General features: G+C 41.6%; 1 protein-coding gene across 1 annotated transcript in view; it reads left to right on the forward strand.

Moving 5' to 3' along the window:
• The window catches only part of LOC126183204 (uncharacterized), a 131,505-nt gene that overhangs the window by 59,391 nt on the left and 46,554 nt on the right, over positions 1 to 25,560 (forward strand). Inside the window, exon 2 of the mRNA XM_049924978.1 lies at positions 15,798 to 15,899. Within this exon, the coding sequence (XP_049780935.1) occupies positions 15,798 to 15,899 (102 nt within the window). The remainder of the gene's footprint in view (positions 1 to 15,797; positions 15,900 to 25,560) is intronic.

Below are 25,560 nucleotides of genomic sequence, written 5' to 3' on the forward strand. Positions count from 1 at the left end.
CGAGATTAAAAAACATTCTCCAACCACCATTAATCAAGATTCAGCGATGTTCTGTACGCCTGCCGAACAACGACTAATACCTGCTCCTATCCAGCCTCAGACTTAACTAGTGCCTTGTGTTGCTACTAACGATACGTTAAATAGGATGAGCGACGAACTGGGGGAATCATAGAGCTTGAAATCACGTTTCATTAACGATATTGGGGAGAATTATGTTAGCGTGCCGACACAGGAAAGAGTCAATCACAGTTTTATTTTACGCGAGTAATCATACACTGTCAGTTACTTGTATTATACGAGGGTGAGTTAAATGAAAACCTTAAATTTGTAATAACAAATCGAAATTTCGCGCTGCTATCCTGTAAGTTCGTGAGCGTGCTACAAACAGTGTGCAGAATGGCCTGTAGGTGGCAGCATAGTGCAGATCCACGCATACCGTCGCACTGACAGTATGAAGATGGCCGCCCCATGTGCGACTTGCGCCAGGGAAGTACAGCGTTCTGTTATTCGGTTTTTGCGTAGTGAAGGTGTGAAACCTATTGAAATTCATCGACGAATGAAGGTTCAGTACGATGATGCATGTTTGGAGCAAGTCTACGAGTGGAGTAGGAAGTTCGCAAATGGTGCGACTTCAGTGGAATATGCTCCTCGTCCAGGTCAGGCACAACGAGTTGTGACTCCACAGAACATTGCAGCAGTTGAAGCCATAGTGAAGGAAAACCACCGAGTGACACTGAATGTCTTTGCAGCATGTTTAAAGATTAGTCATCGGTCCGCACACCACATTGTGCATGATGTGCTCCAGTTTCACAAAGTGTCTGCAAGATGGGTGCCACGGCAGCTGACTCCTGAAATGAGAGAACGACGTGTTGATGCTTGTGAAGAACTTCTTCGGCGCTTCCCTTTCACCAACCGGAAACGAAGAGAGCGAGCAAGGAATGGCGCCATTCCTCATCAGCAAAACCAAAGAAGTTTCGAACAGAACCATCAGCAGGGAAGGTTATGCTAACTCTCTTTTGGGACGAAAAAGGCGTTATTTTGGAGCGTTACATGCTTAGAGGGACCACTTTCACCAGTGAATCATACATAGATCTCCTAAAAAGTCATGTACGGCCTGCAATCAAATCAAAGCGACATGGATTGCTGTCAGCAGATGTCCTTTTGCAACATGACAATGCAAGGCCCCACACTGCCTGTACAACAGTTGCAACAATCAACAGACCTGCATTTTGAGTGTCTTCTTCATCCACCATACTCACCAGACCTTATCCGAAGTGATTTCCATATGTTTGGACCACTCAGAGACGCAATGGGAGAAAAGAAGGTCCGTTCTGATGAAGAGGTACGCCACGCAGTGCCTGAGTGGTTGCGCGGACTACCAAAAGAATATTTTTCTAAAGGAATTTATGTACTTTGTAAGCGCTGGAGGACTTGCATTGAGCGTGGGGGAGATTACGTTGAAAAGTGATACAGCTTTGTACCACTTCTACACAATAAATAATACTTAAAAAAATATTTAAGGTTTTCATTTGACTCACCCTCGTATATCAGACTATCACAGCATCCGAAATACACTATCTGATCAAAAGTTCCCGCACACACATTAGTGGACATTAGTACGAGGTGACCTTTATGACAGCTTGAACTCCGCTGCGGACAATCTTTTGGACGCTGGGGCCAAGAGAGAAATCAACGTTCTAACTCTTCCCAAAGTTGTTCCATTGGGTTCAGGTCAGGACTTCGGGCGTGGGAGTCCATGTCAGGAACGTTATTGCCCACAAATGATTGCTTAACCTGTTGCCTTATGACAGGGAGCATTGTCACTCTGATAGAAACAATTATCGTCTCCGAACTGTTCCTCTACTGTACGCAGTACACAGTGCCGTAAAAGGTGTTACAACTCTTCCGTATTTAGCGGTTTCTTAAGCTCAACAACGGAACCACACCCTAACCACGTAAACCACCCTTGTATCGTAACACCACCTCCTCTGTACTTTACTGTTAGCGCTACACATGACGGTAGGTAACGTTTCCAGGCATTTGGCAAACGCAGACCCTTCCATCGGATTGCCACAGGGTATAGCGTGATTCATCATTTCAAATCACTCGTTTCTAGTTATCCACTGACCAGAGGCGCCGCTCTTTACACCACTTCGTGCGTCGCTTAGCAGTGACTACACAAATGTGTGGCTTATGAGGAACCTCTCTACTATTGTCCCACATTCCTTTAACTACCTACGCACAGTCATTGTACTAGTAGGACTGTTGGTACAAGTGATTCGTTCCTCTGCTTTCATGCGGTTTCTTACAACCACGTTCCACGATGCTGGACGTCCCTGTCCTCAGTACATGTGGTCTACTTGGACTTGGCTTACATGTGGTTATTTCTTCGCCTTACTTCAGACTCACAACACCAACAGTCGAGTTAGGCAGCTTTAGAATGGTTGAAATATCTCAGGTGACATCTAACGACTAGTCCACTTTCGAAGTTACTGAGTTCTCCCGACTGACTGATTCTTCTGTTGCTGCTTCTCTACTGACAGCACAGTTATGGTTCAAATGGCTCTGAGCACTATGGGACTTAACTTCTGTCATCAGTCCCCTAGAACTTAGAACTACTTAAACCTAACTAACCTAAGGACATCACACACATCCATGCCCGAGGCAGGATTCGAACCTGCGACCGCAGCGATCGCGCGGTTCCTGACTGTAGCGCCTAGAACCGCTCAGCCACTCCGGCCGGCACAGCACAGTTATCCCCGCCTCTTTTTATGCTGGTGGCTCCGCCTCTTACGAAATCTAGCAGCCGATTCCGCATTACACACGGGTGTCGTGTTACTTTTTATTACATAGTGAAATTCAGGCGATAATTCTGTGCGTAAGCATCTCCATATCTGAAGCCACTAAGATACCTTAGTTTGTGGTTGAATGGCTCGGTAGTATTCGTTGAGAAATGTGGAAGTGAAATAAATTGTCGTCAGTATTTCACCAGTATTTGTTCGAGGAGGATTAAGACGTAACGTCTCGTCGACGACGAAGCCATTAGGGACGAAACACCAGCTATGATCTGGGAAGGATGGGGCACAACATCGGTAGTGTCCTTTTAGAAGGAACCATCCCGGCATTTGCCTTAATCGACTTAGGAAAACCAAGGGAAACCGGAATCTGAATTGTCATGAGGGGATTTTAACCGCCGGGCTCACCCGTGGGAATACAGTGTCTTAACGGCTATGTCACCTCACCCGCTACGAGTATTCCGTTTCTTAAAAAAGGACACTTTCGAGTTCCTTCCCAAATCTTCTACAATCCAAACTTGTGCTCATTCTCTAATGACAACTGAAACAGCTTATCAAACCAGTCATTCACCCCATTTTATATTTGGAAGTAAATCACCTAACAGCCGATAACGTATTCCGTCCAGACTGCTTCGTCGCGTTTGGCTTCACATTTAGGGATAGTGTAAATCGCAATTCCGTTACATATGTTCGAATACCTCTGTCGTGAATTTATAACTTTGTGCTTTCCAGTGTTAAGTTGCGCCGCGAATTAAAGAAATTACATCATTCATAAACATATCGCCATCCATAAATTTTTCTTCCTGTCATACCAAAATCCACAGATTACTAGCATCGGGATTCACAAGATCAGTAAATGGGTGACGTGGCTAGTTGCCATTCGCAAACAAGCTGGAACTCTCCGCTTACCTGACGGCTGCTACCCCACAGTCAATCACTGATTTATCCCACTTATCATCGTTAGGAATTACTGAGTAAACTAAATAGCAGCAAACGTATACCTGTTAGTCGGTAAGAAAAGGCAAATGTGTTTTCTTGCCTACTAATGAGATCTATATTACAAAAATTGAGCCGGTCGCTGTGGCCAAGCGATTCTAGGCGCTTCAGTCCGGAACCGCGCTGCTGCTACGGTCGCAGGCTCGAATCCTGCTTCGGGCATGGATGTGTGTGATGTCCTTAGGTTAGTTAGGTTTAAGTAGTTCTAAGTTCTAGCGGACTGATGACCTCAGATGTTAAGTCCCATAGTGCTTAGAACCATTTGAACAATTTTTACAAAAATTGACTCAGAAGTGCTTTCATATGGAAATGGTGGCCAATTTTTAACTCGAGGTAGCATCTCACATCATGATAAAAATGTACCGCTCGGTTTGTGTCACTAGTAACTATCTTCCGTAATGCGTAGCTGTACATCTGCAGATTTTCCACGTTATTTTGCACGATTGTCTCAATCACTTCTGACCTTCACTAAACAGTAAGCGATATTGCTGTGATGGTGTTTCTCGACTAATCTACGACCCTGTTCGTGAAACTGAAAGACGCAGTTCACAAATGTATCCTACATAAATGAAAGTATTTTCAAGATCAAGTTGTTAGCCCATTTTACTTGTGAAAACACCATCAAGCTACTAAAACACGGTAATCAAGAAATCTGATACTACTATTAGATTATATTTGCAATGTTAATTAATACGCCAGATTTATACCGCAGATTGCAGATATTATTTACTCACTCAACCGATTGTGAAAGGAGGCTGTTTGCTTTAACTGAGCCCAGATGTGTTGTCTTGTCTACCAATGGGACCTATACTCAAAATGTAACGTGTAGGAAGTAAAGCAAGTGGTGTGTCTTTAGAAAGAAATCTTTGCCAATTTTCCTATATCGTCTCAAGGCATAACTTCCGCTACCCTTCACAGCGATTATCTGAAACAGGTGACGCATTATACCACGTCCGCAACTACTTCTTGCTACTGCATAGGCCAATAGTAGTCAAAAGAATAATATTACCTAGTACAGAAAGAGACGAACAATGGGTGGTGTACCTTGCGATTTGTCGGGCCAGGATTCTTAACCTCCTACAGAGAATTCGCCAGTTGACGACGTCTATGAAGGACCTTTCCAATCATCATGTTTAATACGGAAGTTGAACACATGGAATATGTATGTCTTAAATACACGGAGCATAGCTCGCACTCCCATAGACCCTACTTTGGCCATAAGATTATGTGTATCTGGATTTTAAAGCCCGTTTTTGAAGAAAATATAGGTAGCGGTGGTGGGCACCCTGACCAAATAACAGCGTGTAATCTGTTTGCAGTCCTCTAGCGCCAAAGCTTTTACTAAAATTTTAGCTTTCATAAAGTCATCATGTCCTATTATAACAGAAAACTATCTATAAATCACTTAAGCCACTATGTACGGGGTGAGTCCGTGATGACGTTATAAGCTTCCAGGGGTGATGAAGAAGGTTAAATGTATCAGTTTGACTTGAGAGATCGTTGTCCGGAAACGACCGAGTCGAAAGATATAAGCGAAAATCGTTCCGATAGCTCTGACAGTGGAATACAAGTACCGGTACTATTGCTGCTAAGATGGTAGAACAGGCAGGTGATTGAACTTGCAGACATGACTTTCGTGTATGGACAGGCAAATAGAAGGAACAGAGAAGCGGGAAGGATGTAAAGGAAAAAATATCCGCGTTGAAGACATCCGGCTAACACCTTGTTTCCAAGCCTGTTCCAACGAGTAAGTGAAACGGGGAAATTGGTACCACAGTGTAACGACCGAGGAGGACGATGAAATATGCAGACGCCCAACTCAGAAGATGCAGTGCTTGCTCGAGTGGATGAGGCGCTGCAATCAGCGCTCGATCGGTATCTCGTGAAATGAATGTTATACAGAGTAATGTGTGCGAAGTATTACTGGAGATGCAGCTAGACCCCTACCATCTACAGAAATTACGTGCTTCAAATCCTGATGACTTCGGACATCGTCTCGTGTTCAGCTATTGGTTTAATGCAGCGCCTTGTAGTCGATTGCCGCGCGGGGTTAGCCGAGCGGTCTCAGGCGCTGCAGTCATGGACTGTGCGGCTGATCCCGGCGGAGGTTCGAGTCCTCCCTCGGGCATGGGTGTGTGTGTTTGTCCTTAGGATAATTTAGGTTAAGTAGTGTGTAAGCTTAGGGACTGATGACCTTAGTAGTTAAGTCCCATAAAATTTCACACACATTTGAACATTTTTGTAGTCGATTCTTACTTTCCTGTGTATATACTTTTCACGGATGAAGCCTGTTTCAACAGAGAAGAAATGCTAAATGGTCGCAATATTCATTTTAGGACTGATGAGAATCCCCAAGCTACAATTGTGGAGGGCTATCAACACAGATTATCAGTCAACATGCATGCAGGCACAGTCATTGGTTACGTACTAGGCCCGTTTCTTCTTCCTCCACGTTTGAATGCGTCACCGTACACGGTGTTTATCAGAGACATACTACCGACGTTCTTGGAAACATATCCAAATTTTCATTCGTCTACGGGCTGGACTGAGGGTTCGTGAACATCTGGACCAGACATTCCCCGAAAAGTGGATAGGTGGAGAAGGTCCCGTTTCGGAGTCAGTGCCTTACCTGATCTCACCCCTTTTGATTTCTTTTCTGAGGACACGTAAAAATTATGTGCGCGAGATATCTGTCAAGACTGAAGAGGATCTTCTGGCAAGAATTCTTATTTCTGCGATACAGTCCAAACGACACTGCGGTTGTTATAACGGCTACGACAGAATTTTGTGCGACGGTGCCATGCCTGCATGGGCACTAGGGGACGCCATTTTGAACAACTGTTGTAAATGTAGCAGCTTGTGCAACTTGTGCAGGTAACTAGAACTCATTATCATTGTACCGTAGACTTAGGATTTTTTGTCTCTTTGACATCAAGTTACATGAGCCGTTACTAGGCCATCAACAGGGGAAACTATCTAAGAGTATCATAGATAATTCAGTTGGAATTTTGTGCTTCATGATCAAAGTTAGGAAGTTTCGGGCCTTAGTTACAGCGATGTGCGAGGCTAAAGCAGAACTTGAGTACATTTTCGTTTATACCTACTGATTCGGTCACTTCCGGACCAGCGTCCCTTACCTCAAATTGCTACATTTACCCTTCTTCATCATCCCTGAAAGTCTGTAGCATCATCATGGAATCACCCTAACGGTACTAAGCATTTTCCAAGTCTGCTTTTCCACACTCCACTTTTGAGAGCAATAAATAGGAGACTCGTCAACCGACACCAGTCTTGTATACTCCTACACTTGCTCTGCTTAACAACCCAGGTCGGTGTACTGGTTCAACCGATCCGCTATAGCTTCCGTTTGTGGCCGGATGTCTGGATGCCGACCAGAATGGACATCAGCAATGGCGGTTGCGGCCCGAGGCCGTTAGAAGTACACCGTTTATGACGAGGTCGCACAGCTACCCACGCAACAAAAACAACTCCGTCCTCAAAGGGCCGACAAGTAGCAGTGAACGCTACGGTTTAAGTTGCTGCATCTGTTATCGCCGCTGCCATTAGCGTTGTCCTACGTGAGTAGCAAACTTAGTGCCTCATCACCGATGCTTCATCCGAAGATTCGGTCCCGTCCGATACACAACGCAACCACTAAGCCAGAAAGGCTCATCGCGACTGCGGATTCACCTTACCGGCATCTTTAGGGACAAGCCACAATCGTAATGTGCCCAGCCATACATTACGAACCTGTGTGTCGTCAGCGCGGAAGTGCTGGGAGAGGAAAAGGAGGCGGCTCATGTCTGGTCAGAGAAAGAAGAAACCCAGGACTGTCACTCCTCTGGACCTTGGATACCGACCATCACAACAAACACGGAAAGAATTAGCTAGCGCCACCACGGTTCTCGAAGAAATAAAGAACCGATTGCAGAAGGACTGCGTCTTCGTCTATGCTAGACGGGGTGTTTGTATTTTTGTTAATTTTTCTAAATGTATGAGGATGGAAAGTGAAACATTGGTCTTCCTATCTTTATCTTTTCCCTCAGTCTGTTTACCGATTTGACCTTGCGCAAATGTTCGTTGGCCACATGTGTAGCTACGTAAAGCACACATGTATGTACGCCAACGTGTTTTTCTTAACCTGTGAGACATTAAATGAGAAGGATATACATAAGAAACGGAATTGAATCCACCTAAAATAATGATCTTCTTTTACACTGTGCCAATATAGGTAAGTTTTCATATCATGGCACAGTACAATGTCTGCCTTAGTAGATTAGTGCAGACTGAAGTTCTATTGAAAAGACGTTTAATCAACTCCATTCAAACATGATAGCTTGAGGTGGGCTTTGCAATGATAGCTGTGGAACATTTCCCTGATGAGATTACAAAAACCATATATTCTCATACCTTTCCCTTATTCAAAGAAACTGCTGAAGGTTTTATCCAGGAGAGATATTATAATGGAATCAAGAATTTCCGCTGAGCTGAAGAAAATTCAAAGTTGTGCAACGAGTGTAGGAAAAACAAGGTGTTTCATTTCTCTGCATAAAATGCATATATTCGTTCTACTTCTTCCTGAAGTTTTATTCGAGACAGGGAACCTTTGGTTATACTGCAGTTCAATAAGGTAAGTTAGTACTTGCTTCAATTACATTATATATGTATCTATAGTTACCTGTTTTGAAAATACGGAAGGCTTCATAATTCAGAAGCAGATGTCGCAGAGAAACCCCGATATTTGTAATTCAGATGTTTTATAGAACCCGAAGAAACCATTGAATGTGCCCTCAACGTGTCTTTGATCAACTACTGTGCTTTTTCCTCTCATGACCTGTAATTTCGTTGCCCTCTTAAAAATTAAATGTTTGTTGGTTGTTTCGTCTTCACGTGAGCCAAGTGTGGTACATTTAATATGTTATTCTAGGTTTGTAGCAACTTTAACAGCTTTCTTTTTAGCCACTCTTGCGGCAGTCACAAATGAGTTTGTTATGTTTTCCAGTTCCGTGCTTACGTGATTGCCGGCTACAGAAAAATCGTATGTTGTATGAAGTCGCGTAATTATGTTAAGCTGATGTCTTCGAAGTATAAAAAGCGTATCTTGTTACGTCGTGTCAGTGCTACAGGACACTAAGTTATTGTGTGCTATGCGTCTCCACAGTTCTGTGAATTTTAAGAACTTTCAGGCCAATTCTATGAAAGACATTATTCAGTCAGTGGAGATGCACCCCTGTTATTTAACTTTGGGTTTCTTATTAATATAGCCATAGAATTTTAAGATATGTGACATATTGTTATTTACCATTTTGCCGAGCTTCATAAATCTAAGTAAGTACTTATTTTATTTATTAATTTGTTGATTAAAGTGTGGTCTGTTATATGAATATCTTAAAACATAACACAAATACATATATATTATATCTCTCCAGGTAGTAAAATCGTCCCTAAGCATTCACTTTAGAACAAATCGTTGACGTTATAATACTGATACTACAGAATAAATTATTATAATTAGCAACTGAGAGACGCTCAAGATAATTTTTAAACGTTTGAATCATATGTTAGAAATAAGAGAGTTCAAAATGATGAAGGAAGGCGTAAATACTCGTATCTTCAAGCGGATCTGGGCATTCAGTTCGAAAAACATCACTCGGTTTTTGGATTCTCTTGTATTCAACAAAATTCACCAAGAAGAGAACGGGTCCAGAACGTTCAGTTTAATGCATCATCATCTTGAAATGCCCCCCCCCCCCCCGTGATAAATGGAATAAAACAGTCATGCGAAAAAATATGGAAATTATCTAGGTCCACGAAATTTTAAGTATAAGAGAATGATATTCACTAAAAAACTGAGGAAATGAAGAACACTGATATATCCTCGACAAAAGAAAGTGCGTGCTACACGCGGACTCAGGAGTGAGTGATGTTTTCAATTTTCAAAAATGGTTCAAATGACTCTGACAACTATGGGACATAACATCTGAGGTCATCAGTCCCCTAGAACTTAGAACTACTTCAGCCTAACTAACCTAAGGACATCACACACATCCATGCCCAAGGCAGGACTCTAACCTGCGACCGTAGCAATCGCGCGGTTCCGAACTGAAGCGCCCCGAACCGCTCGGCCACCTCGGCCGTCTTTCAATTTTCAGAAGAAGTTGGTTCGTCCCAGGCTGTACCTAGAAGCTGAACAGCCCGTAGACCAAAAAAGAGTCTATGGTCTCTTGGCGACCAATCAGTCTGTCACTAATCACGTCTGCAGTCTACACGCCGCCTGCGAAAATAGCCCAGAAAAATCACCTGAATCCCACATAGCAAAACGCACAAAAGCAGGTCCGAAATATCTGTATGGAAAATATGGAAAGGTCCCAATTGCCTAGACGTACCCCTGACGACGTCAGGCGACTCTTGGTTCTCAGTTAGTTTCAATGAACCAATCATGTTGGCGAAATTCATCTCTGCGTTTGAGGGGTCATAGCTGAGGACATATCTCTATCGCACTTTCCTATTGTCATTATCCTCACGCGAAGGAGTAGTCAGTCGATAGACAACTTCACGGGCCAGCACCGTGCGTTCGGAGCAGCCGCTTTGTCGTGGCACGGAAATACTCTGGAATACCTGTGAATTCCCATACATTTCAAATGACTGTCCCAGCATGCACATCCGATAGTTATTTATGTCTACCAGACATCAGATACAAAAATTACGGCGGGCTGCTTAGGAAAATTATGCTACAATAATTCAGGCAGTTAGCGATAGGAGTTAATCATTAATGTGGATTGAATTTACCTAATGTTATCTATTACGTGTAACCTTACATGGGTCTTTTAAGAAACTGTGTTTGGAAATGGAATGTCAGGGTACGCTGGGAGCAACAATCGGGCTTAGTGGAATCTGGCGTAGAAGTTATGAGCTTTCGTAGGTAATTACGATATTGCAGTGCAGTATCGTATTTATTCGCCGATACCAGGCATTGACTTCCAATTAAAATGTCCTCCCTTGTGCGGGAAGTACGTAATGTGTGTACGAGTACAGGTTGTGACGCAAGAACGACAACATATGGAAGTCTGGTTCTAACTGTGGATTGTGCACGGATAGCCAAAGCGTTTTAGGCAACCGCTTGCCTAAAGCGGGAAATCCGGGTCCGAGTCCCGGTGCGGCACAAATTGTCATTGTCATCATTCTCTTGTTCGTATTCGCAACTGCGAATATACGTGTATTTCGTAGGTAATGAATGCACTAGGGTGAAGAGTCAACAAGGGAAACATCGTAATATTAGACGTTATTAGCATAATATCCCACATGTATGAAGAGTGTTGCTGGTCAGTGTCGCGGGCAATGCTCATCAGCTACGTCCAAGTAAGGATACACTCGTATAGAATGTTATTCAGACATCTGCTTCTAGACTAGATCCCAGTGTAACGGTAGTGGCTGCGTTGCCAGATACACAGCTGTGTTGCTGAAACCTGTTTGTGTCTTAACGCATGTAAAAATTGCTCACCACATTTACTTATCGGAAAGCGTTTACGTGAACGAACTGTTTGGATCTACTGTTTTAGAATTAGCAGCTATCTGTGCGCGTGTTCATCGCGGTGTAACTTTGAATTTCTAGTTAATTGTGTCTTCAGTCCGGATATATGCCGGCGTCCTGAGGGAAACAAAAGCAGCCAGGAGAGTAAGAGCACAGTGAGAGGCTCACAGCAAGACTAGTTCATTTCCGCAAGATGGCTTCTGGTTACCTACCACCAGCTTTCACGGCGTAACAACTTCACTGCAGTATGTTCAGAATCACGTTAACAGGTTTGGTTCCCACCGGTGGAATAAAGCATGTGCCTTGTCTTGGTAACAGCAGGCGATGTAGACGGTACGAGTACGAGCGATCTTCGTGAGCATGGAACGAACGTGGCATTTCCAGCGGTGACGCCAGCTTCGCAGCCTCTGACGTGGCTAATGATGCGTTTTGAAACAGTGAAGGAGACGCTTCTCACTGCTGGTGAAGGACAGCCCTCTGGGAGATGAGTTGCCGCTGGACATGCTTCTTCTGGCGACAGTTTAACTGTTATTTCACTTAGCTAGTACCTCCGCAAAGTAACTGTAATACGTGTAACGTTCATGTGTAAATGACTCTAATAAACACCTACAGACGATAGAGTTACGGCTGTGCTGTTGCTGATGGTGGGGATACAAATGTGAAGAGGATGAAACTGATAAAAGCACGTAAGCCACATTAACGTTGTGAAAAGGTGAAGTTTTTAGGACGACGATTACTCCATTCATTCATATATACTACCTGTACAGCAGCGTGTAAAAGAAATAAAATGAGAGCAGAACCTTACTCTCACGGGACAACTGAATATCTTGTTGTACTTCTAAAACAACTGCATTACAGATCTTCACAAGAACAATGGAAAGTTCTGTTTAACAAATAATGATTGTGTAACTATAAAAATTATTATTTCTGCATTTAATTTGCATGACTACGACCAATGTTTCATTTTTTCGGTTTTTCCTTTTTAAGCTGGCATCGGTCGCTCAAGCTGAGCATTGCCATGAAATTCCGCTGACGGTCTCCGTGACAGAATTAATAGCGAATGTGTTACGACCGTAGCAAATAGAAAATATTTATTCCAAGTGTCTCAGTGTACACTATAAACGCTAGAAATCACCAATAAAGAGTAGCATATTCAACATTTTACGTTCAATAGCCAGTATTACCATCAAAGTCACATCGGGTTTGTTTCGCCTGCATTTCGCCATAGACGTACAGTTGAAGTAACATTGTGAAATTATCGTTGCACGTTCAGATATCATACACTAATTGTGGAGTTTGGATGATACAGAACAAGTCTGTAGAATAGAAATCTCGGTAACCGTCTTCGTACTTCGAAAATATGGCACATTAGCTGGACTATAAATTACAAAAATGCTGTCTTTCCCACATAAATTTTTTCGTACTGATAACAAGCCCCCTCAACATATAACTTCTTTTGATAACTCACGTGTACAGTACGTTGAACGTTCAGAGCAGGCATTCAAGAACTGAAACAAACCTTCATGACATGAATGAAATCAGATTTTCTGGAGTGTGCATAGGCCTACTTGGATAAGGTATTAAACGCCGTAGTATTCTGTACTGAAATCTAATTTTTTGTCTTCTTCTAAACAAAAAGTGTCTTTCGTTTGCGTTCTGTTTCATGGCTGACTTTTGAGAACTGGATCATTTCCTTTGAAAGGAGCAGGATTCAAACTCCCGTCCAGCTTGATTGAATTTTGATGTTATTTCTGTACATCACTTTGGGCTAGTGCGGGGATAGCTCTTAAAACAATGCTACAACGATTTTTTCCCCATGACTGTCCAATATGAGCTTGTTCTCTGTTTCCCGTGGCTTCAAGATTGAGTGGAATTTACGTTTTCTTAATCCTTGTCGGTAATACTTTCAAATATTTAGTCTGATTCTCACATTATAACTGTTGCTGGACTTTATGTGATTTCGACTGCAGTTTTTACTGATTGCTTTAATAGATTTATAGTATCTGGGGCTACTTTTTGAAGTCACGATGGGCTACATTTAGTTCATCCGCTGTCATCATCCTTACCTCGAGTGCTTACTGACCGAGTCGGTTTCTTTACACGTCTTCGGTTCTTCTTCGCTACTTTTCCTTCAATGTTCTGTAGACTCCTACTCTCACGCAAGAGAGTAATGCGTTAGTCACCGCAGGTGGTGCGCGTGGGGAGACCTTCTGACCTTTGGTTCGTGCTCTCCATCTGGCGTATCCAGCACAATCATTTCTTCTGAAACTGAAGTAACTGAAAGACACAACGATCTTAGTATTGCTAACGTCGATGGAAAGGCGTACCCTTTCCGATATTTGATACTGTAAATATCCTTGTTTGTTTGTTCTGCATCCATACGGAAATACTGCCTCTCATGACGATGTACATGCAAATAAATGACTTTGGCACGCCATTTCTGCTGTTATCATCTTCAGTTGCGTATAAGATTGTGTGTCGCTTTTTAGTACCTGAACATACTATCTTTTTGTCACTTGAAAGTAATGGATGAACTTGAGCATAATTTCATATGTTATGATCGTTTCAGGCTGAGTCGTTCACGAGACTCTGATTCGATATTTCTGTTGCTTCCTCATGTGTGCTTGTAAAACAGCGTTTATGTGAGGCTTCAGTGTAACATTGTTCCGCCGTTATTTATTCTCTCTATCTTCTGCCTCTCGAACTCCACGCAAATTCTAAATATTACAACAATAACTACGCTTAGAGCACTCTGCTGACCACCTAACAATCAAGTCACGGCAATAGTGGAGTAAGATTAGCTCTGCAGAACCGAGCCTTTTATTTATAAAACCGAGCGAGGTGACGCATTGGTTAGCAAACTGCACTCGCGTTCGGGAGGACGATGGTTCAATCCCGCGTCCGGCCATTCTGATTTAGGCTTTCCTTGATTTCCCTAAATCGTTTCAGGCAAATTCAGAGATGGTTCCTTGGACAGGGCACGGCCGATTTTCTACCCCATCCTTCCCTCCTCCGATGGGACCGATGACTTCACTGTTTGGTCCCCTCCCACAAATCAACCAACCAATCTATTTATAAATATGCTGTCACTTCCTCGCGTATAATCCTACTGCTTGAATGCGTAACAAAATTGCGACAGTAATCATCTGTAACCACTGACGACGCGTTGTGGCAAATGGGTCACACTATAATGCTTCAGAATTCCGCTGGTCCTGATTAGCGTACAAGTTTTGCATGAATGATGACTGGATCCAGGATTTTCATTATGCTTCCGCTCATCCATAGCATTGACTGTTACAGTTATTCAGAAATCACTCCCAAGAAATTTTCAAATCGCCGTGCTCGTACAATAGGATTCCTTTCAAACTCTCACTGCGTTTAGCACAGCATTTACTGCTTACGGTTATATTAAGCTTCCGACTACATAACGCTTAAATTTTAATTGCTACTGAATACATTTGCAAAGAAATACCGTATCTGTTATTTAATACACACTCTTATTACTCTTTCTTTAGTGGTAATACGGGAAGATCTCTCACAGATCTTTCTTCACATGGCAACCCCATCGACAACCAATGTTTAAGTCAGAAAGGACTACGATAAAATAAAGTATCCTGATGCACTGAGTACTGCTACCGCTGCCGTTATTTAGCGTCATGATGCGTATTTGTGCCAGCAATAGAAATAGTACGTCTAATGTTTTAATTCGATGCTCCGTAATTTCCGAAGATGCGACATGCATCGCTTCCGCAGAAAACGGCCATTAAGTCTATCAGTTTTCTGATGCGTGGTTACTGAATGTAAAAATCCTATGTATTGCTTATGTTGAAATCCTAATTACCAACAAGACCTTCAGAAATTCGATTTTTAAGGCATTAATAAAACTTTCCAAAAATTGTTGAATGATAGTATGCAATTTATTCGACAGGCGAGAAATACTGCGACAACAATTATAGTTTATTGACAAAAGAGAGTATGATTTTTTTTTACTTTTCACTCATTCTGGACCAGAAGTTCAGTGGAAGGAACTTTGTTATTTAAAATGTAATTTTATTGGTCAGTATAATACAGTAATAACGTACTTTCTGCAATATCTCTATTGGATTAAAAACACAGAACAGTGCATTGTCTGGTCTCCCTGTGGGAGACAGTCAACTGGATAAAACACAAAAAAAATCTGTAAAAAAAATTATATTCTGCAGAACTCTGTTCAAGATCTCTGGGACCAAGTGGTAGCTGATGCAGTAGTACCTATTCCTTATACAACAATTGCTGGTCGAGTTAGAAATTCCTACGTTATGTGATCAGTGACGAACATTACAGCGCGATTTACATGAGCAAAGAGGTACAGACAGCACGTTCCCATCCTAAGATATATGAAACTTGGTACATGGCGGCTATAATGATTCATTAGTATTATTTAAAATATTATTATATTATTATGCTAAAATATTCGTATCGGTTTTATGTTACAGTTCAGTACAAGGTCCACTGTTCAGATGACACCATGCAAGTGGAACTCCTTATGACTGAGTCAATGGGTGCTGTATACTTAGAACAACTGAAACATTATCCTAGTAAGTATTTTTACTCATGAGTTGCTTACTTCATCTTAAGAACAAAACTTTTTTTAATGTAGCTAAAAAATGTTGGTTTAATCTTCCATTGTTGTCATACAGAGCTGGGATTGGATTGTATGGATGCAGATGGAGGGATAAGGGGAGAGAGTAGCTACGTGGAGTAGACTTGCTGATACAAAATGGTATTGCAAGTCCACTCTTGTGCTACCTGGAAGAGCAATTCTATTTTGAAGAAAATTTTCTAAACTATACCTTCTTGGCATATGGCGAAGAAAAAAGTTTTTTCTTTTCTTACGTCTGAAGCGTTTTGAATGAATTTCTCCAAACTGGAATTGTGTTTTTGCAGTTTATGAAATTGGAGAAAATTTTAACTGTGGATTTAATCACTGAGATAATCAATGACTAGTTAAGTTCTTAAATTACCACAAGACTGTTAGTACGAATACACATAAAGAAAATATTAAGATGGAAAATAGGTAGACCTACAACGTAACATCTTGTTAATTTAATTCAATATCATATGATTTTAGGACACAGTTTCCAATTACACTGGGTACAGCTTAGTGACACAGTGTAAACCTGAACAGTATATCACATAATGCCGTTACTGACGTTTGTTGTAGCCGTCAGAGGAGCATTCTTGCCTCTCCATGTGTCTTCTTCTACAGCATTTGTCCCGCATGCTGTTAGGGTCGTGGAGCCATTCGAGAATCTCAGTGTGAACACCTTCACCGTTTGGAAATTTTCTCTCCCCCCCTCCCCCCCCCCCCCCACAATGTTCTTTCAGCTTGCGAAACATTGAAATCGCATGGTGAAAAATGTGGACTTCCCGAAAAGGATCACCCACGCCAGTGAGACTTTTGTCAAATTTTTGGCATAATTTCACTACAGCGCGACGCAATATCGCGTTTTGCCCATATTTCGCCAAGAACTTCATGGTGAATATGTGTGCCATTTAGTCGTTTTTTCCCACAAGAATCGTACCGTCCCGCGTACTTCTACTCTGGAGTACGTCTCCACTTGGTGCCCAATTTTAGTTCCACACCGTGATAGACCTGCTATTCGCACTGCAGCAGAACTGTCTCCACAAGAAACTCTGAACATGTACTCTCTTACGACAGTGCGCCACTCGTGTTGCGCAACTGTCTTCGTATGGGAGGACATGTGCAATTTACTTTCTGAAGTCCCTACATAACACCGGATATTTTATACTTGCCATGAACTTCCTGGACTGCGGTACGTGCAGGAAACCCAGAGCATGTACTCTCTTATGATAATACACGATCCTTGTTGCGCAATGGTCTTGGTGTGGAATGACACGAGTAACATAGTTTCTGAAGTCCCTATGTACCAGTAGGTTGTTCATAGTTCATTTGAACTTCGTGGATTATGGTACAGTATAAAGGAAATTAATCCCACACTTACTGTTTGTAGTGTAGGCCATAGGATACACTAAAAGCCTAGTAGAGACGACAATTTAACTACCAGCATGTACCATCAGTTTATTATAAGATGCGTCTTGTACAGCAGTGTCGCACTATACCAATTTGGACTTCATGTTAGTTAGGTTCACATGTTGCCAATTCTCAGACAATAGGGGTTTGGAGATACATATCCGTCTGTGAAGAAGCCCTTTATGCTGTAAAAGGAATTTCTCTTTGCTTAACACAACAGTCTCCCTCTTTATGAAGTCTTTCTTGTAAGACACAAGCATTGAAAGGCCACATGTTCCTCCCCTCATCTAAGAGAGACGTCTCCTGGCTGTAGCTTAGAAACAGCCTTGCCAGTGAGCACGGCAGTAATGGTACATCACAGTAGCAGCACTTGATTATTTTCCATGTGCATCATGGAGCACGAGGAAAATGTGACGTAGTGGCTAGAGTATTATTGCCTTTGATCAAACAAGAGGTCATCCTTAGAAGGAATCGATGGATTTCGCAAGCTTATTGTCACATGTGGCTCTAACGGACTGCTTTCTTTTCTGTCTGTCAAATATCTTAGTTTACTAGAAATTGTCCCATGAATAGCAGCTACAATATGACCATCATTGATTAGAACCACAGGCATGTGTCCAGGTTCCTAGACAAGCATTACTTGTCTGAGACAATGTTGCTGCAAGGTGTCAACCGTGGCTCTGGCCCTACTCAACCCGTTTCGGAATGCAGACCCAGGAGCAAATTAAATTACATGGACATTTAAAACAGTGTGCGTGACATCCTTGCTCACTCCTGCTCACAGTTTCAGGAGTTTCTGTGGAGATACTGTTCAGTATAGCAGAAGGTTCTAAACTACATCACTTTACCCATGTTCTGGAGGAGGAGGAGGAGATTAGTGTTTAACGTCCAGTCGACAACGAGGTCATTAGAGACGGAGCGCAAGCTCGGGTGAGGGAAGGATGGGGAAGGAAATCGGCCGTGCCCTTTCAAAGGAACCATCCCGGCATTTGCCTGAAGCGATTTAGGGAAATCACGGAAAACCTAAATCAGGATGGCCGGAGACGGGATGGAACCGTCGTCCTCCCGAATGCGAGTCCAATGACCCATGTTCTGGCAGGTTGTTGAATATAAGTTAGGGTTTCCATTTCATTTTCATTGAAAAAGGGGACATTTAAAATAAATTAGAGAAAAATCTGGGACAATGAAGAAAAAAAAACAGGACATAAATATTGTATTGACTAAATTTAATACACATACAAGTTTACCTTTACAACGTGCACTCAGATGGGCCCAAATCACTTTTTACAAACATTCTGCCACACTATCACCGTACTTTTCACTTTTATGTACTTTATCAAGAAGTGCATTTTCGTTTGTACCATAAAAGTCAGTACACGATACACCATTAAAGTGTGTTTTGACAATGAGCAAGGCCGTCACTGTTTCAACTTTCATTCTGTTTTTTTCATCTGACCACAAAGAGTTCACTAACGAAAACACACGTTCCACAGCAGCATTTGACCCAGGAATTGCCAGACAAAACGCCACCAAATGAATCACGTTTTTCATGTTAATGTTTTTACTTTTGAAATAAGCAAATATTTGACACCACGTTGCACTAACACTTTCTTTGTCTCCTTCTTCACTTTTTATGAAGTTCTGTGCACATGAAAATTCATCGAACAGTTTGTCTTCATCAACAGGAAAATTTGGTACAATACTTTTAACAAAAACACAACAGTCCTGAATATCCTTCCACTGTAGCTGCTCCTTTTCAGTATTAACCCAGTCAAATGCTTTAAAAAGTGTGAGAAATGGTAAACACCATTCTTTAATACACTCAATGCAAGATTCATAGAAGATGTCAGCATAAATATGAAATTGTTCTACAGTAATTTCACCCTCTTTTTCCAGCTTTCTTTGAGTCTCATGTACAAAGGATGTGAGAAATCTTTCAGATTTTCTACGTTGTAATTTGCCCAATAATTTGTTTATTTCTTGATAAACTTCCACTATTGTGATTTCTTGTTTCTCAATACATTTAATTGTTGTGGAGAAAGGTTTTAGCTGGCTAACAAGAAAATGTAGAAGAACAATAGACACAGGGTTATCAAATAATTGTTTAAGGATAACAGGATACTTATCAAGGGAAATGAAAAATGATTTCAAAGCAGGAAATATCTCTACAGTTCTTTCCAATGCTGGTTGCAGAGATAGCCACCTTGTCTTGCTGTGCCCAAGTACAGTTTTGTATTCAGTTTCAGTAAACTTACAGAATGACTTCAGAGATTCAACCCTTACTGTATATATGTGGAAATGCTGGTAGATTTTGTTTACAATTAATTGGCAGTCGATGGGTAGGCAACCTGAGCCAGTTTGTAAGGAATTGTGCACCACATGTTTTGGACAGCCAACACCTACCATATTATTTACTGTGTTCTGTTGTTGTTTATAGAACAAATTATTTTTTGCTTTCCTCTGCTTACCACCAAAATTGGTGTTAGTGTTGTCTGCAGAAACTGCAATCACCTTTCCCTCAAGATCATATTTCTTTAAAACCTCCAGCACATAATTCTGAAGTAAATCTGAAGTTTCTTCAGCTAAATTAACCAATTCGAGCACTTTCACCGTCATGCCACTTTCAGGGTGAAAATACCTGATAAGGAGAAGAACCAATTTCAAATCCAGATGATTCGATGTATCAATCATTACAGAAATGAATCGAGCACTTTCCAGTTCATTTAAAACCTGCTGAGCTGCATACGGTGCAATAACATTTGGAATGATTGCATTACATTTTGTGTGTCCACATGTGAATTTAGGAGTGAAAAGTTTTTTTAACAACTGCCGTAGTACAGTCCATTGACTTTAAGCTATGGTTATGCATTGCGCTGTGGTATGCAAACGTAGCTTCTTGTGCTGCCAACTGCCTATCCATTTCTGTTACTGATTTTAGGTTTACGTAGTAGTCACTCACGCATTTATTTGCTCTTTTCGTTTGGTCACTCATGCGATGTTTCATCATCTTAATGTGATTCATAATGTCAGATCTTCCACCATGACCAATAGCAAATTTTGATCTGCACAACGTACATTCTACAGTTTCTCCACTACCAGTAATAAAAGAAACTCGCTTTTTATATTACTGTTAAAATTACACTTTCGTTTTGGCATAATGAAACAGTGATTGCACAGTGCAAATCATTAACAGTGTGGTGACGAAAGCAAGAGAGCAAGTATCAGTGGTGTAGAGTATCTCTGGACCGAAAGGACGGATTCAGTGGATCGATTTAGAAGAGAAGAATCTTCGTTGTTATTCGTAACCTACAGTGTGTTTAAAATTACTTGCCATTTTTGACAGTTCGGTACATGTTTGGGGTATGCTGAAAGTCATCACACGCTTCCTAGCGTAAATAATTGCGCAGTTAGTAGCAACTCAAACAACCAGTAGCGTAAAATACTCTAGCCAAGCGGAATCATAAAAAACGGGACATTTGAGCGTCCCAAAAAAAAAAAAACTTTCGGGACAGCGGGACATTTTGGTAAAAAACGGGAATGTCCCGAGAAAAAAGGGATGAATAGACACCCTAATATAAGTGTACCCACGTACCTGACAATACTGTTACGCACTTTAAGTCTTTGTAGAGGTTGTTTATGGTTCTAATATTACGTTCATGCTTTTTGATTATTTTTTTTTGAGAAAACAGAAACTGTTGATAATGACAAAGGGCATAAACGATTGTATGTATTGTGAAACAGCTGTCAAAATACAATTTGTTGAAGCGGTCCCTGCAACGTGTTTGAAAACTAAAACCGGATACAATGCTTGTATTACACTTGTGCGTTGTGGAAGTACAGGGGTTGAAAAAAAAAATGGTTGAACATAAATGCAGATGCTAGCCAAGGTTGCAGACTCGGTGCTCGTAGGATGGATGCTTCCGTAACAAAGGGAGCCGAAGTTCCCGGTGGTTCAAGAGGCATCGTATCGAAGATTTATCCCGCATACATGGAAAGTGGAAGAACATCATCGGCAAAGCCACGACGCGGACGAAAGTGTGTGTTGAGTGATCGTGACAGCTGGTCATTGAAGAGGATTATGACAAATACAGAGTAATCAGAGGACGACAATGCAAAAGTCACTGCAGAACTGAAAGTCATACTGGCGAACCTTGACAACACCAAAGTAACACGAAGGGAGTTCCATAAGCAGGGAACTGCAGGACGAGGAGGAATTCCAGAACCACATATCAGTGTTGCAAATGCTCGTAACAGGAAAACGTGGTGCCGATGCCATATAACCTAGAGAGTGGATCATCGGAAGAAATTCATTTGGTCGGATGAGTCTTCATTCACACTGTTTCCAACATCTGGCCAAGTTTACGCCCCAAGAGTGAAATATCGGGGGAGCTCAGTGATGGTTTGGCAGCCATATTATGGTCTTCCATGGGCCTCATGATTACTCTTTAAGGTCGCATTACTGCCAAGGGATACGTGAACATTTTGGTTGATCAAGTCCAACCCATGGTACAATGCCTGTTCCTCAATGGAGATAATGTGTTGCAAGACGACAGGACCACTGTTCACACAGCTCCAATCTTACGAGCCTGTTTTGTGAGCACGTCTCCCCTGGCCACAACAGTCAATAGATCGCAAGGCTGTTGAGTTGGAGGCAAGAGTGCATGGTCGCTGTCCATCTCCACTATCATTACCTGAACTTGCCACTATTTTGCAGAAGGAATGGTATGAGATTCCCTTGCAACCATACAAGACTTGTATTTATCAATTCTGAGGCGACTGGAGGCTGTTTTGAATCCAACGGTTTTCCTACACCATATTAAGCATGGTAATGTGTCGTTGTGTTTTTGGTGTTTCACTATTTTTACCCCCCCCCCCTCCCCCGCCTGTATTTACCTTAAATTTGGGTCCTTTTCAAAAACAATTGCATAGCTTATTAGTGAATGGAAATATGTGGAATAAAGTGGTTTCATTGTTTTTAAATCATATCTTCATATAATCATGTTACTGCAAATATATATATGAACTAAGGCGCTTCATTAGTTCTTGAATACGCCTTTTCCATTTAAGGTAATGAAGTAATGAAGTAAATGAAGCAGGCGAAAAGGAATACAAACGTCTCAAAAATGAGATCGACAGGCAAAATGGCTAAGCAGGGATAGCTAGAGGACAAACGTAAGGATGTAGAGGCATGTCTCACTAGGGGTAAGATAGATATTGCCTACAGGAAAATTAAAGAGACTTTTGGAGAAAAGAGAACCACTTGTATGAATATCAAGAGCTCAGATGGAAACCCAGTTCTAAGCAAAGAAGAGAAAGCAGAAAGGTGGAAGGAATATATAGAAGGTCTGTACAAGGGTCATGTAATTGAGGACAATATTATGGTAATGGAAGAGGAAATAAATGAAGATGAAATGGGAGATATGATACTGCATGAAGAGTTTGACAGAGTACTGAAAGACTAAGCCGAAACAAGGCCCCGGGAGTAGACAACATTCCATTAGAACTACTGATAGCCTTGGGAGAGCCAGCCCTGACAAAACTCTACCATCTGGTGAGCAAGCTGTATGAGATAGGCGAAATACCCTCAGACTTCAAGAAGAATTTAATAATTCCAATCCCAAAGAAAGCAGATGTTGACAGATGTGAAAATTACCGAACTATCAGTTTAATAAGCCAGGGCTGCAAAAATACTAACACGAATTCTTTACACGAATGGAAAAACTGGTTCAAAAAAAAAAATGGTTCAAATGGCTCTGAGCACTATGGGACTCAACTGCTGAGGTCATTAGTCCCCTAGAACTTAGAACTAGTTAAACCTAACTAACCTAAGGACATCACAAACATCCATGTCCGAGGCAGGATTCGAACCTGCGACCGTAGCGGTCTTGCGGTTCCAGACTGCAGCGCCTTTAACCGCACGGCCACTTTAGCCGGCCGAAAAACTGATAGAAGCCGACCTCGGGGAAGATCAGTTTGGATTCCATTGAAATATTGGAAGACGTGAGGCAATACTGACCCTACGACTTATCTTAGAAAATAGATTAAGGAAAGGTAAACCTACGTTTCTAGCATTTGTAGACTTAGAGAGAGCTTTTGACAATGTTGACTGAAATACTCTCTTTCAAATTCTGAAGGTGGCAGGGGTAAAATACAGGGAGCGAAAGGCTATTTACATCTGTACAGAAACCAGATGGCTGTTATAAGAGTCTAGGGGCATGAAAGGGAAGCAGTGGTTGGGAAGAGAGTGAGACAGGGTTGTAGCCTATCCCCGATGTTATTCAATCTGTATATTGAGCAAACAGTAAAGGAAACAAAAGAAAAATTCGGAGTAGGAATTAAAATCTATGGAGAAGAAATAAAAACTTTGAGGTTTGCCGATGATATTGTATTCTGTCAGAGACAGCAAAGGACCTGGAAGAGCAGCTGAACGGAATGGACAGTGTCTTGAATAGAGGGTATAAGATGAACGTCAACAAAAGCAAAACGAGGATAATGGAATGTAGTCGAATTAAATCGGGTGATGCTTCGGGAATTAGATTAGGAAATGAGACGCTTAAAATAGTAAAGGAGTTCTACTATTTGGGCTTAAAATAACTGATGATGGTCAAAGTAGAGAGGGTATAAAATGTAGACTGGCGATGGCAAGGACAGCTTTTTTGTAAGAAGACATTTGTGAACATCGAGTATAGATTTAAGTGTCAGAAAGTCGTTTCTGAAAGTATTTGTATGGAGTGTGGCCATATATGTAAGTGAACTGTAGACGATAAATAGTTTGGACAAGAAGAGAATAGAAGCTTTCTAAATGTGGTGCTACAGAAGAATGCTGAAGATTAGATGGGTAGATCACATAACTAATGAGGAGGTACTGAACAGAATTAGGGAGAAGAGAAATTTGTGGCACACCTTGACTAGAAGAAGGGATCGGTTATAGGACATGTTCTGAGGCATCAGGGGATCACCAGTTTATTCAAAATGGTTCAAATGGCTCTGAGCACTATGGGACTTAACATCTGAGGTCATCAGTCCCCTAGAACTTAGAACTACTTAAACCTAACTAACCTAAGGACATCAAACACATCCATGCCCAAGGCAGGATTCGAACCTGCGACCGTTGCGATCGCGCGGCTCCAGACTGTAGCGCCTAGAACCGCTCGGCCACTCCGGCCGGCGATCACCAGTTTAGTATTGGAGGGCAGCGTGGAGGGTAAAAATCGTAGAGGGAGGCCAAGAGATGAATACACTAAGCAGATTCAGAAGGATGTAGGTTGCAGTAGGTACTGGGAGATGGAGAAGCTTACACAGGATAGAGTAGCATGGAGAGCTGCATCAAACGAGTCTCTGGACTGAAGACCACAACAACAACATTTAAGTTCTATCTGTAGTCTAAATAACTAACACATCTGCTTCTTGAACCTCATTGCTTGATTATACTATTTTTATAGTTTATGTAGTTCTATGGGAAGTAGATCTGTTGAATTGTACTGGTACTAAGTCTTGCCAAAGTTTAACGGTAATTCGTTTCACTTTGAATCATTTGTATCTCTATAGCTGCCTTTTAGTAAGAATACTGGCACTACTTTTTATTCATGTACTTGTATCCTCTGCAAGAGGGACAAAATTTGTATGTTATGATAATACAATTCGAACACAATTTATGTACCGTACATTGTTCATCTTAGATATTCTTGAAACCTTTTAAGGTATCGTAATTCTTTTTTCACCCAAGTGAACTAAAAGACATACCGTATCTTTTCATAATTATATTGTCACGTAGCTAGCGAGAATCGGGTGCCCTTTTGGTAGCTACTTGAATAACGAACACTAGATTTAACTCAACGAAGATTTATTGAGAACTGAAGTAACACATGTACATAAGAGCACAGAGCGAACTGTCTCGGCCGGAAGATTACACAGTATGCTTACACCCACAGAACCTTCCAGAACGTTACTTCTTGACACATCTAGAAGGCACTAGAAATAGATATACAAATTAAAATTTACACACGGGATGGGTCTCGAACACCTGATCTATTACATATGAGTACAATTACATATTCACTGCACCACACTAACACTAAGTTCTTTCTGTTCTTCTGCGACATTGCTCCCTCGTAAGAGACCAGAATCCCGATGTTATGTTTTCCTAGTCCGGGAACGAGTCGTAGGTCTTGCGTACTTCAACTCCCGATGGCAAGTTGCCCGCC

The sequence above is a fragment of the Schistocerca cancellata genome, chromosome 4 (genome assembly GCF_023864275.1).
Source record: "Schistocerca cancellata isolate TAMUIC-IGC-003103 chromosome 4, iqSchCanc2.1, whole genome shotgun sequence".
Lineage (NCBI taxonomy): Eukaryota > Metazoa > Arthropoda > Insecta > Orthoptera > Acrididae > Schistocerca > Schistocerca cancellata.